Here is a 12,913-nt window from a genome sequence, read left to right on the forward strand (position 1 = left end):
CGCCGCTGCTATGGATGCTTGCCAGGATCACCTTCGAACCCAAGTTGAGGGTCTCTCATATTCCATTGAAGCCCTTGAAACCCAACACCAAAACCTCCAGAAATCATTCGACCTCATGACCACCTCCAATGCAACCTTCCAAAATACAGTAACCTCACAGTTTGCAGCATTTCAAACACTCATGCTCGACGAATTTCACCTTCTCAAATCTGGGCTTCCCTCCCTTCAAACCACCACAACCCTAACCCTACCCCACCCCCGTCAACTACTCGACCAACCACCACAGCTAGCCGTTCCCTCTTTGCACCGCTGACAACTACATATTCAAGCTTGGGTCTTTCTCACCCCCTCACCCAGTCTTGCTCCATTGCCCCCGTACGTGTCCTTCACCCGCCCCACCCCGTCCCCAACAACTATAACCAGTCACCCGGTTTTTTCCCATCACCCATTCCCATCGTCCTCTCTTTTTCTTTTCCCGAACCCTTTTTCCCCTATCCCATCTCAACCCCACTTTTTCCATGTCTTACCTTTAACAGCACCATTTACCTCCCACACTCAACCACACACCATACCCAACCAACATTACTAACCTTCTACTTTTAAACCAATAAAAATGGAGTTACCACATTTTAATGGAGATGATCCATATGGATGGCTAGCCATGGCCGAAAGATACCTGGACTACTATGAGGCCCACCGAATTAGTGGGTTTTGGTGGCTGCCTGTAACTTTAGGGCGGATGTCTCTATTTGGATGTGAGGGTTCGAACAACGGTATGGCCGAGAGAACTGGAGTCTATTTGTGGACTTATTGCTTCAACGTTTTGGGGGTGGTGATCGAGCGAATATTGAATCACATCTCACTCACATTCAACAAAAAGGCACTGTGGATGAATTCATTGCCGAATTCACCAAACTGTCTTATAGGGTGATAGATTGGATAGAAAATCAGTTGAAACATGTTTTCCTTGGGGGATTACGAGATGACATTTGTCACGATGTCCTAGCTCTCGAACCTGACTCCCTCCACCAAGCCCAAAAGCTAGCCAAAATCTTTGAGACCAAAAACCAAGCCAAACGTTATACCCGTCCCCTTTTCCCTCGTCCTTTCCAATCCTCATCCTTTTCGAGACCCATTATTCCTACTATTCCACCACCTGCCATACCACCTCCCCACCCACTTCATCACCCCACGGCTCCCTTCAAACGTTTAACCCCAGCCGAGGTTCAAGATAAAATCAGAAAAGAAAAAAGTGTTTTCACTGCATAGAGCCACATGTCCCTGACCATAAATGCAGGAACCCCATGATTGTATTGTTGGACATTGATACCCTCGAGGATAACTCCCATGAATTTCATGATTGTAACCCCGATGAGGATCATCCTATTGATCCCACGTGCCATATGCTCAAGCTATTCTCTATACCGAACCTTGGAATGGGTTATCCCATGTGATTGCACGGTTCTATCGACTCCACATCCATCAAAGTTCTCATTGACTTGGGGGCTGCCTGCAACCTCTTGAGTGTCGATATTGCCCAGCGTCTGTGGTTACAAATTGAACATATTCACCTAATACTGTTTACCACGGCTTCTCGCAAACAGGTTACCACCACCATGAGAGTGCACAATGTAGCCGTAACCCTACAAGATTACACCCTAGTTGGTTCCTTTCTCCTACTCAACATCCCTGGGTATGGTTTAGTTTTGGGGGCTGAATGGCTAAAGTCCCTAGGCTTTATTGGCTGGCATTTCCTGAACAAAACCATGTTTTTCACATCAATGGGCCACACTTACACCCTTCAAGGCCTTACTATAGCCCAACCCATCTTTAACCCGTGCCACTCAACCCAACTTCCAGATACCTCTAACCCCCCCACCACTTCACCCCAAATTACCCACCGACACACCGCTTTCCCCACCCCCTAATACCCACCTTGCAATCATCTTCCTCTTATCCCAATACAAACACCTATTCTGCCTTCCTTTAGGCCTCTCACCAACCCGACTAATAGACCACAAGATTCCATTACTCCTAAATACCAAACCCATCAACGTACGCCCATATCGTTACCCCAATTCCCAGAAGGCTGAAATTGAGAGACAAGTGCAAAACTTCATTTCTTTTGGTGTCATTCAAAACAACAACAACCTATTCTCTTCCCATGTCCTCCTAGTAAAAAAGAAAGATGAGTCATGGCGCCTTTGCATTGATTATATAGCACTAAACGATGCTACCATTAAGGATTGTTTTCCAATCCCGGTGGTGGATGAGCTCTTGGATGAGTTACATAGTGCTTCGATCTTCTCCAAACTCGACCTACGTTCCGGTTACCACCAGATACGGATGTGCACGGACGACATTGCCGAAATTGCATTTCGTACACACTACGGTCACTTCGAATTTATGGTAATGCCATTTGGTTTATCCAATGCACCATCTACTTTTCAAGCTCTTATGAACTCCATTTTCAGTTCGTACTTGCGTAAGTTTGTGTTAGTATTTTTTGATGATATACTTGTGTATAGCCTATCTTTGAATACTCACTTATCCCATTTGGAGATTGTTTTCCAAGTTCTTTCCACTAACAACCTGAAAGTGAAGCTCAACAAATGCTCTTTTGGCCAAAACAAAATAGAGTACTTGGGACATTCTATTTCGGGCAACGACGTATCAGTTGATGCTTCCAAAATCCAAGCCATAATTGACTGGCCCTAACCGACATCCATCAAAGGTCTTCGGGGATTCTTAGGACTCACCGGTTACTACTATAAATTTGTTCATCACTACGGATTGATCGCAAAGCCCCTGACCACAATGCTTTAGCACGACAACTTTACATGGACACCCGACTCCATTGCGGCCTTCACTAAGCTCAAGCAGGCTTTGGCATCCACTCAAATTCTTGCCTTTCCTGATTTCAACAAACAGTTTGTGGTCGAAACAGATGCTTCAAGTGTGGGCATAGGCACCGTGTTAACCCAGGAAGATCATCCCATCGCTTATCTTAGCAGAGCATTATCTGGCCGCAACCTTGCTCTTTCCACATACGACAAAGAGATGTTAGCCATTGTGTTTGCAGTACAACATTGGCGACCATATTTATTGATTCTTTTCTGGAATCAAGCTGCAATTGAAAAGAAACTGACTTCAATTGGTTCTTGTTTCAAACCCTAATTCTGTATTCTGAAAAACAACACCCTTGGTGAAGAGGATTTTGCTTGCAACCTCAAAATCTTGTGTCAATGACATAAAAATATATGCAACATGAATTTACAGTGTTATACTCTATATATCTATATAAGACTAAAAAGGTGAAGTTTTTAAAAAGTTCATAAATACCGCTCATTAATTTTTTTTTTTTAAGGAATACAACTCAATTAAAAAGATAAAAACTATAAAAATACAAAATAAAACTACTTCGCGCACATGAGTGGTCTTTTATCACAGTAGTGAACATGTGTGGTGCTATTGCATGACGACGTGAATTCGAACTCTGTCGGGAGCTCATCTCGAGAGCTAATCTAACATTTAACTTACTAATGATATTGGTCTACTTAAAAAAAGAAAAGAAAACTACTTAGTTGATGTATTTTATTTTTTTTCTTTTAAACAATATAAATTTTAAATTTAAACTAATAAAATAAATAGAAAACAAATTGTCACACGTGTAAACATGTGACAAGAGGACTAGCATAAATGAAATGAGAAGGCAAAAAAAGCGAAACTTTCATAATACCTAAATTGCCCTTTTTCTATTAGGAATTTCCAAACAAAAAAAATTAAAAAAATACGTAGTGGTATTGTGATTGGTTTGTAAGTTCATTATTTTCCAAAATATATTTTATTACACCATGTTATTGTGTACTTATATATGTAAGTTGCTTTTTAATGACTTTTTTGAGTCACTGACACACCCCGATCTCGAGAATCAAGGCGTGCTGGCCGTCACGTGAGCGTGACGTAGCCAAAAGTGCGACACAGAAGCAAGACATAATAAAATATGCAGGGAATTTAAACCAATCACTAGCAGTAATAACCTACTAGCATAAAAGAGTGAGTTATAAAGTAAAACACACAAATTCAGAGCGTAGGTCTCAAGTGCAGTCAAGTAGGACTATAATTAAAAGTACAACACCCGCAGGTGAGTCCTACATGCAGAACGTCTGTCAGAATGCCGAAAAAAGACCTTGTGAGCCACCAACTGCTAACTAGAACCTGGAGGGGCGCAAACAAAGATGAGTGGGTCAGTAAAACCAAAGATTTTCCAAAACATTTCATTCAAAACATTTATAACCCCTCACCGTAAAACATGTATACTTTCCCAGAAAAATAGTATATAAACATATATATACATAAATCATCAACTCGGCTCACCATCTATCAACACAACATCTCAGAAAGAATATGCCATGCCATGCCAAAATATAATATGAATGCATCGATATAAATCAGGTGAAATAATAAATCAACCGGATACCCTACAGTGGTCCTGTATGGCTGATTCTATAGCTCAACATCCCACTCAGCTGGAGTCACCACAGTGACCTATACGGCCCAACTCTGCACGTCACTCGGAACTACGTATGGTAGTCTGTACGATGAAAGGTGTATAAATACGCTTTAGTGCTTCTCTCATCAATCATCGGCGCGCATAACTAAGGTCACCCACTAGTCGGAATCACATCTAGTGATCTATACGACTAGCATGTCGGAACCCTCACATGGTCTGTACGACATCCACCTACTTGGATCCAAGGCGAGCGTGCGGTGTGGTGAATAATATAAGCACTAACACCTAGGGTGCATGTTATGAGCTTTCAATGCAATTCACATAAAATAAATCGTATGAATAATGTAAAAACTCACTTGTGCGTCCACATCGTCAATTCACATATATATACCTCAATTATCAATTCAAATATCTCAACAATTGCATGCATGTCAATTTAAAACATATATTCATATAATTGCATTTTCTGGGAAAAACATTAGTATATAGATAATACGAAAACAAAACTGCCCACTCACTGGTAAGTCGATGGGTCATAACCCCCGTGACGTCCCTGGATGCGCTCATCCTCGGGATAGGTGTCACCTATATGCGAAATAACTATAAAAACGTTAATTTAAACACATAACCAACAATTCGAAATAACTTCTTATACGATGCTCAATTTGGGTATATGAATATACCACATCGACCTACTCGACGTCACGGACGTCGAGAAATTTTTAGAATTATTTTTAGGCTTGTCACGCGCCCCCACGCGCCATGGGTGGCACGGACCTACGCGCCCCCACGCGCGTCATCTTCCTCAGCCAGTCGCCAGACTGGTTTTTCCGGTGGCCGGATTCCGGTGAGTTTTGTAATTTCTTGTTCTCCTTCGTTTCTCAACCGTTTTCTTCGAATTTTATATCAAAATGAAGCCCTAAACATGTAGAATCACGATGGACAAGTTTCAAGGTCTAAAATTCACTAGATTTTACCTGGGGAAGCACGATAGTTCGGAAATTTTAAGAACCTCCGTTCTCGGTCCTCCGACGTCCAAATATCACCAACGAAGTACCCCGAAGCTCGTGAGGATGTCCTTAAGCTCACTGTGAGCTTGAAATTCCCTGAAATGCAAGATTTCACATGTGCATGAACATTGCACATTTTCGGGGTTAGGGTTTCACAACGATTCTGAGGGTTTCACTTCCTAAAACTAGTACCAATCGACTCAGAACATCACAAGGATGAAGAATCATACCTTATTTGCTTCGATCCACGAAGTTTTGGAGGGTTTTGGTGATGTCTGTATGTTCGAGGGTGAGAGAGAGTGAGAAAGTCGTGAGGGAGGAGAGAGAGAGAGGCACGGGGGAGAGGTAGAGAGCAGGGAGTGTGTGTGTGTGTGTGGTCCAACACCAAACCACATCATCAATTTTTCATCTTAATTCCCTAACCACACAACAATCCCACATAAGCAAATTCCAAAGTTCATAAAGTTTAAGTCTAATTAATGTCACATACACGCATACCTTAATACCCGTCAAGGGTAATTCAGTCATTTCACGCTCCCGATAAGAAAATCTCGGGACGGGCTGTGACAGTCACACTAAAACGATTTAGGATAATGTCAGGGAGATCAAACTTTTTAAATCAAATCACCAAATTACTGCGTACTTATCCAACTAAATTTTTTTTGTTTCATTCTAAAACTATAATTTTTGTTTCACATTCTAAACCCCGAAAGTAGTCAAGCAAAAAATAACATTGAGTAATCCCCCAATAAGCAAAGCCAAATCCAAGAAGCATAACTAAAAGTTCTAAGATGGGTACTAGTTTAACCAAAAGGGGGTGAATAGGTTCCAAGTTAAAAAACCAATTCAATTTTCAATTTAATTTTCACAACCACAATACATATCAAATTATCATACTTATATGCAGTTAAAACAATAAATAAAATGTGAACAGGATGTAGGATTTAACGAGGCAAAACCCACAATTGGAAAAATCCTCGGGCTCTCAAGCCAGGACAAACACAAAGAGAAATGAATTACAAAACTCATCTTGCTAGACACTCAATTAGAAGGCAGTTTTGTCTCCACGCCTTTGCTACTCGATCTCTCTTCAACCTTTGAGTGGAAGTGGCATGACACTAATGGGCCGTCAATCATTGTCTCCTCGAACTTTGCAGGATACTAACGTGATCATGCAAAATGTATGTAATGAAATGATTTTTGGAAATCAACCAATTATGAAAATCACAAGGCACATTTTCATAATTGATTTCTAATCAAAGCGCATGAAAAATCAGTGAACAAAAATTAATATTTTCTTTGAAAAACACTTGGCAATAAAACTGATTTTTCTGAAACGAAAATAAGTCTACATGCTGTGCAGAGTACGGTGGTGTATTTCGTGATTCTCAAGGTATTAGGTGCTTTTGTATTTTTCCTTTTCAACTTTATTTGTAAGATAATGTCAGGAGGAGAGCATAGGACAAGAAAATATCATCGTCCATGACTCCCAAGTCGATCCTAAGAAGCATCGTCATTCGTCACCACTTCTCATTCCAAAGTCAACTATTAATTTGTGAACAAGTTAATACTTATGAATCATGTAGCTTGTCAAACATTAATTGAAACTCTATTGAAACAATCATCTGGTTGGCTTCAATGGCTAAAGAAGCAGCAGCAGCAGCTGCCTCATCTTCTTTTCCTCTTCCTTGTTTCACCAATCCATGGAAATACCATGTATTCTTGAGTTTTAGAGGCGAGGACACGCGCTACAATTTCACAGGCCATTTGTGTAGAGCTTTGCATAAAAAAGGAATTAACACCTTCATGGATGATTATCTTTCAAGAGGAGAAGAAATATCAACAACGCTCCTCAAATCGATTGAAGAGTCAAGGATTTCTGTCATTGTATTCTCCGAAAACTATGCTTTCTCAAGGTGGTGCAGACATCAGGTCGGAATTGAGCGCAACCCATCAATTGTTTATACATGACAAAAGGATCACATTGATTTGTGACACTTATTTTTAAGGACAACATTGACAGCATCAGAGTGAAATGCACTACTTGTATTCTGCAAAATGGTAAAATGGTAAAATGGAAAGAAGGAAAATTACCCAGAGATGGATGTCTTGTGGGTATCCTCTTCATCTTCATCTTCTGTTTCAGTTGGCTACACAAATTCAGCATATCTCACTTCTTTAAACTAGTCACTTTGGGGAAGAGGAAAAAACAAGGAAGAAGGTATTTATGTTGGGCTCGGAAATATAGGGCCCAAATTAGTTGACTACTTACAGATCACGTGCCAAGCAAACAAAGAACAAGAGGAAACCTATGTACTTTAATTATTTCGATTTTATTTCGGATTTTCAATGTTAATTTTACATTGTGAATGTCCAATGCAATTTTTTATTTATATTATTTTCGAATTGATGAATATTGATTATGGTGGTGTATCGTGTTTCTCAAGGTATTGGGTGCTTTTGTAATTTTCCTTTTCAACTTTCTTTGTAAAATAATGTCACTGACAAGAAAACCTCCAGAGTAGAAATATCCACAGAGCTCATAAAAGCGATTGAAGAATCGAGGATTTCTGTCATTGTGTTCTCAAAAACTATGCTTCCTCAAGGTGATGCTTGGACGAACTTGTTAAGATCCTTGACTGCAAGGAATCAAATCAACAAATGGTGGTACTGGTATTTTACAAGGTGAGTCCCTCGGATGTGCGAAATCAGAACGGTTGCTTTGGTGATGGACTTGCTCACCTCGGGTAAATAGCCTAGTGGTGAGGGTGTGGGTAAGGGGTGGGGTAGTTCTAGGTCCCAGGTTCGAAACCTGGTGTGTGTGTTTGTGTTTGTGTGGGTGGTGGAGGGTAACAAAAAAAAAAAAAAAAAAAAAAAAAAAATAAGGATAACATTGACAAGATCCACAAATGGAGGGCAGCTCTTTCAGAAGCAGCATACTTGTCTGGGTGGACTCTCTTGGATAAACGTACTTACCCTTGATCCTGTTATTCCATCTTCAGTTAATGGAATAGAATTCCATCTTGCTCTAAGCATTTAAAAGCCCACAGAAATGTTTCCACAGGAAGACTCAACCGAAAGTCTGCAGATTGTATAAAACATCATATAGCTGGTTGTGTTTAAGGAACATCAACAATGTCAATAATCAGGATACAAATATATATGTGTTGGACAATTTGAGCATTACCCTGCTAATCCAATATGCCTTTTAGGACGAAAACGCCCAAAAGTTTGTTGCATTTCTAGATCAGGCATCGATCCTATTTGGATCATTTCTTTAACAAGCTCCAAAGCTTCACCTATTCTGTTAACGTTTTATAGGAAGCAATATCAGGCACATAACCCATAACCACCATTAAGTTCAAGAACGCCTTCGCCTTATCCATTCTGCCATGCAAACAATATTCATTAACCACCATACTGCAAGTTATTGTACCAAGTTTCATACCGTATTCAATTGTTGCCTCAAATATTTTGTGAGTCTCTTCTGTCATCCTACCTTTGCAGATAGCATCCAAAAGTATTACCAAAGTAACGGTATCAGGCAAGAGTCCCCGGCCTACCATATCATCAAACAACCTTGTGGCTTCTTCCCATTGAGTTGTACGACACATGCCATGGATTAAACTGCTATAAGTGATAACATCAGGTGCCAGACCTCTTTGAGTCATTAACTCTAACATACTGAGGGCTTCCTCCGTCCTCCCCTCCTTGCAAAGAGAACTTATCATATTATTATAGGTTCTAACATTTGGGGCAATACCTTCATCCAGCATTCTATTAAACAACCTTGTCGCTTCTCTACATTGGCTGGTCTGGCACAATCCATTAATTAAGGAGCTGTAAGTCACAACATTAGGCTTTTCCCCCTACTGATCATTTCTTCCACAAGATTCAGTGCCTCTGCTGTCTTCCCTTCCTTGCATAAAGCATCCAGAACAGCACTGTATGTAACAATATTAGGCAAGGCTCCATAACCAATCATGGTTTTGAATAACCTCACACCTTCCTCCCAGTTACCAGACTTGCATGATGCAGAAATCAAGGAAGTAAAAGTGACAACATCAGGCTTTATGCCTTTCGTTGTCATATTTTCCAACAGAGTAAGTGCTTCTTGAATTCTTTCTTCCTTGCAAAGACGGCCGATAAGAACATATATGTGTATACATCGGGCGAAATTCCACTGTTAAGCATGCAAATCAAGAAGCTCTTGGCTTTTTCAAACCTCCCCGATTGGCACATCGCATAAATTAGAGTGTTGTAGGTGACAACATTAGGCTTGACTCCTTGATCTACCATTCCTCCAAAAAGAGAGAGCACTTCTTCCCAGCGGCTCGTGTTGCATAACCCATGAATCAATGTGGCATAACTGAAAACATTCGGTACAACATTTTTGCTGATCATATCTCGAAATAGGGTCAAGGCCTCGCCTATTCGTCTTTCTTTACAGAGGCTATCGATGATGGGATTGTAGCAATCTTGGTTGGGCTTCAACCTTCCATCTTCCCACATCTTCATTAGTATCTCGAGTGCCTTAGAAGTTTTCCCAGCTTTGCATAACCCATTAATTATTGTAGCATAAGTGATTTCATCGCATGTGTATCCCTTCTCTTCTATTTCCTGGAAGAACTCCATTGCCTTGGCTAGAGAACTATTCTTGCAAAGTCCATGGAGCAAAGTATTTATAGAATGAGCGTTGGGTTGAAGACCGTATTTAAGGGTAATTGCTAAAACAGAGAAACCCAAGTCCATCCGGTTAAGACGGCACATGTAATTCAGAAACATAGTCATCGTACTGACATCAAGTCGGAACTGAGCGCAACCCATCAACTGTTTACACATAGAAACCACAGCAGAATATTGCTTCATCTTGGAGAGTGCCCCAAACAAACAATTGAAAGTCCAAATAGAGGGCAAGGGTTTGGTTTGAATCATGGAATCGAAGTAACCCAATGCTTCATCTTTCCTAATCTTTCCAGATTTGCATCGAGTTTGAATCAAATTGTCCGATTCCAAATGGGTTTGTTTGAATCTATCTGTACTAGTAGCATTAGCATTACCAGCAGCGGAATGAAATCCATCTTTTTTGTGCAGGAAGGTAAAAATGAATGAAGGATTACCTGTTGAGTTAGGAAGTCTCGTGGTTATCACCTTTATCTTCATCTTCCACAGATTCAGCCCAGTTCATGAAATCCTATGAATTTCAATCCTTCTCTGGAATCAAGCTGCAATTGAGAAGAAACTGACTTCAATTGGTTCTTGTTTCAAACCCTGATTCTGTATTCTGAAAAACAACACCCCCATGCTGATGACATAAAATATGCAGTTGTAAAATCGACGGTGGGTGCAGTGGAATAAATGAAACAAGACACAAAATTTATGAGGTTCCTCTACAGTCAGTGTGACTGGAGTACGTCCTCGGGGCAGCTGTGATGCTTTCATTATAATCTGAAATAATAGGAGTACAAAGATAACTCTCTCTATTATCTCCTCTCATCTTCCTCTATTCTCTCTCTTCCTCTTCCTTCTCTCTCTTCCTCTTCCTTCCTTCCTCTCTTTCTTTCCCGTGAACTTCACTCACTTCATTCATCTTCTTCCTTTATATAAACAAAAGAAAGCACTATTCACTTTACAAATTTTCCACAAATGAATAGTGAAAATACTGTGCATAAATAGTAACAAACTATTCATGTGGACCATCCACATAATATTTACAACACTCCCCCTTGGATGGCCACAAGTCTTCGATTGACTCGTTAAAATCTTGATCTGTCTTGGATGCTCCCCGTGATGAGTATCTCCCCCTGATCTCAAATCATTTAGGTTGATCGTTGATTGTTCTGCTTTAGTCTCTTAGTAAGAAGAAATGCTAAAAGAGTTGCTTTACTTATTGTTAACTTTCCACAGCCTTTTTCTTGAACTGGGTTGTAGGACTTTCTGCTAGACTAGCATTGAAGATCGGAATTTACTCATTTTATCTGGAGCGGAATTTGATTCAAGAGTAATGAACACTTGATCTTGAATCGGACTTGTGATTTCTTCAAGGACCTTCGATGCTTGATCTTGAATGAAATTGGACCATGAGGAGCTTCATGTGGCAAGTGATCTTCAGTTTTGTCAGGGATGAATCAGCACGCGTTTGTTGCGCTTGTCTCCACATGCTTCAATGTATCATTTTTACTTTCCTTACTTGCTCCCCTTGCTTAAGTAGTATTTTCCCTGCTTTTCCCCCATGCATGTGTGGCATCTTCTCCGGCAGTATTTGCCCTCTAATGCCGGAGTGGAGTGCAACCCTTGCATTTGGATGGTTCATCACTTCTTGGTGACTGGAGACCCAGCTCCAACCGTTGAAGATGACTACTCGAGAGCAACATTAGGTAAGCAATCAGGAAAGGTTCCAGGCAGTCGGTTCCTTACCGGGAGTTTAAGTGGAGGTTTCGACATATTGCTTTCTTTATCCTTGTCTTCGCAGGCAAGAACATGGACAAAGGAAAGGACAGGGAGATTGCATGATATGAGATAATCTTGCTCTGGTCCCTGAAGATATGTGATAATCTTGCTCTGGTGTGACATGTTTGAAGAGGTATTCTCGGAGAGGAAGAAAACTGAGTATTTCGAGATGCTATGTTGAAGATGCATTCTCGGAGATGAGGAAGAGTTAGGTATTCTTGCAGTGTTGTGGGTCTGCCTTGTTATGGAGAACAGAGGTCGACATATATAGAGATTTCTCAATAGCAAGTGGTGGTGCTGTGCTTTTACTCTTGTCAGCAACTGTGGTGTAAATAGAACAGTAAGATTTACGCGTTTTCAACTTTGTCAGAGATCTTTGACAAAATTGCACGCGACATCTGAAAAAGTTGGGATTACGTCTGAAAAATACCAACGAACTTTATTCAGGAAAATCTGGCTTTTGAAATTCGGAGAGCGGTGCCTCTTCGATCTTTGAACAAGTGGCTCTACTGCCTCTTCTTTTATAGAGACATCAATTGTGTTCAAGGGTATGCTCAGAAAATTGCTGCCTGAGAAATTTCCACCTTCTTGCACTTCTGAAATTTTATTTGACCTCTGTTTTTCCTTCATCATTTCTGAAAAATGACTTGCCCATCTAACATTTGCTTAGATTTGAGTCTTAGGAGTGATACAGACGAGCAGTGTCAGGATAATATATGGCGCCCGTCCTTCTTATCTTCTAATGGTCCTCTTACGGTTGGGGACTCTATGATGAAGAATAACATAACCGCTACTGTGGTAGCTAGGAATCTTCTCACTCCAAGGGATAACAAGATCCTTTCAGAACGGTCTGAAGAGTCGGCCATTCAAGACTCCTTGGCTCTCAGTGTTCAGTGTGCTGGCTCTGTGTCCAATATGGGCCAACGCCTACTTGCTCAAA

General features: G+C 40.6%; 1 protein-coding gene across 1 annotated transcript; it reads right to left on the reverse strand.

Moving 5' to 3' along the window:
• Positions 1-8,546: 8,546 nt before the first annotated feature.
• On the reverse strand, positions 8,547-10,825 carry LOC103443426 (putative pentatricopeptide repeat-containing protein At1g12700, mitochondrial). The gene is made up of 2 exons (XM_008382266.4): positions 10,644-10,825; positions 8,547-10,559 (listed from the first exon to the last, which is right to left on the reverse strand). The coding sequence occupies exons 1-2, from the start codon at positions 10,684-10,686 to the stop codon at positions 9,610-9,612; spliced, it is 993 nt and encodes a 330-aa protein (XP_008380488.2). The 5' UTR covers positions 10,687-10,825; the 3' UTR covers positions 8,547-9,609.
• Between the last annotated feature and the right edge of the window lie 2,088 nt (positions 10,826-12,913).

Source organism: Malus domestica, chromosome 04, assembly GCF_042453785.1.
Source record: "Malus domestica chromosome 04, GDT2T_hap1".
Lineage (NCBI taxonomy): Eukaryota > Viridiplantae > Streptophyta > Magnoliopsida > Rosales > Rosaceae > Malus > Malus domestica.

Coding starts and splice junctions, on each gene's coding strand:
- LOC103443426 (XM_008382266.4), bottom strand. CDS start 10,686: ATGAAGATAAAGGTGATAACCACGAGACTTCCTAACTCAACAG. Junction 10,560..10,643: donor GAGACTTCCTAACTCAACAG/GTAATCCTTCAT, acceptor CTACTAGTACAG/ATAGATTCAAACAAACCCAT.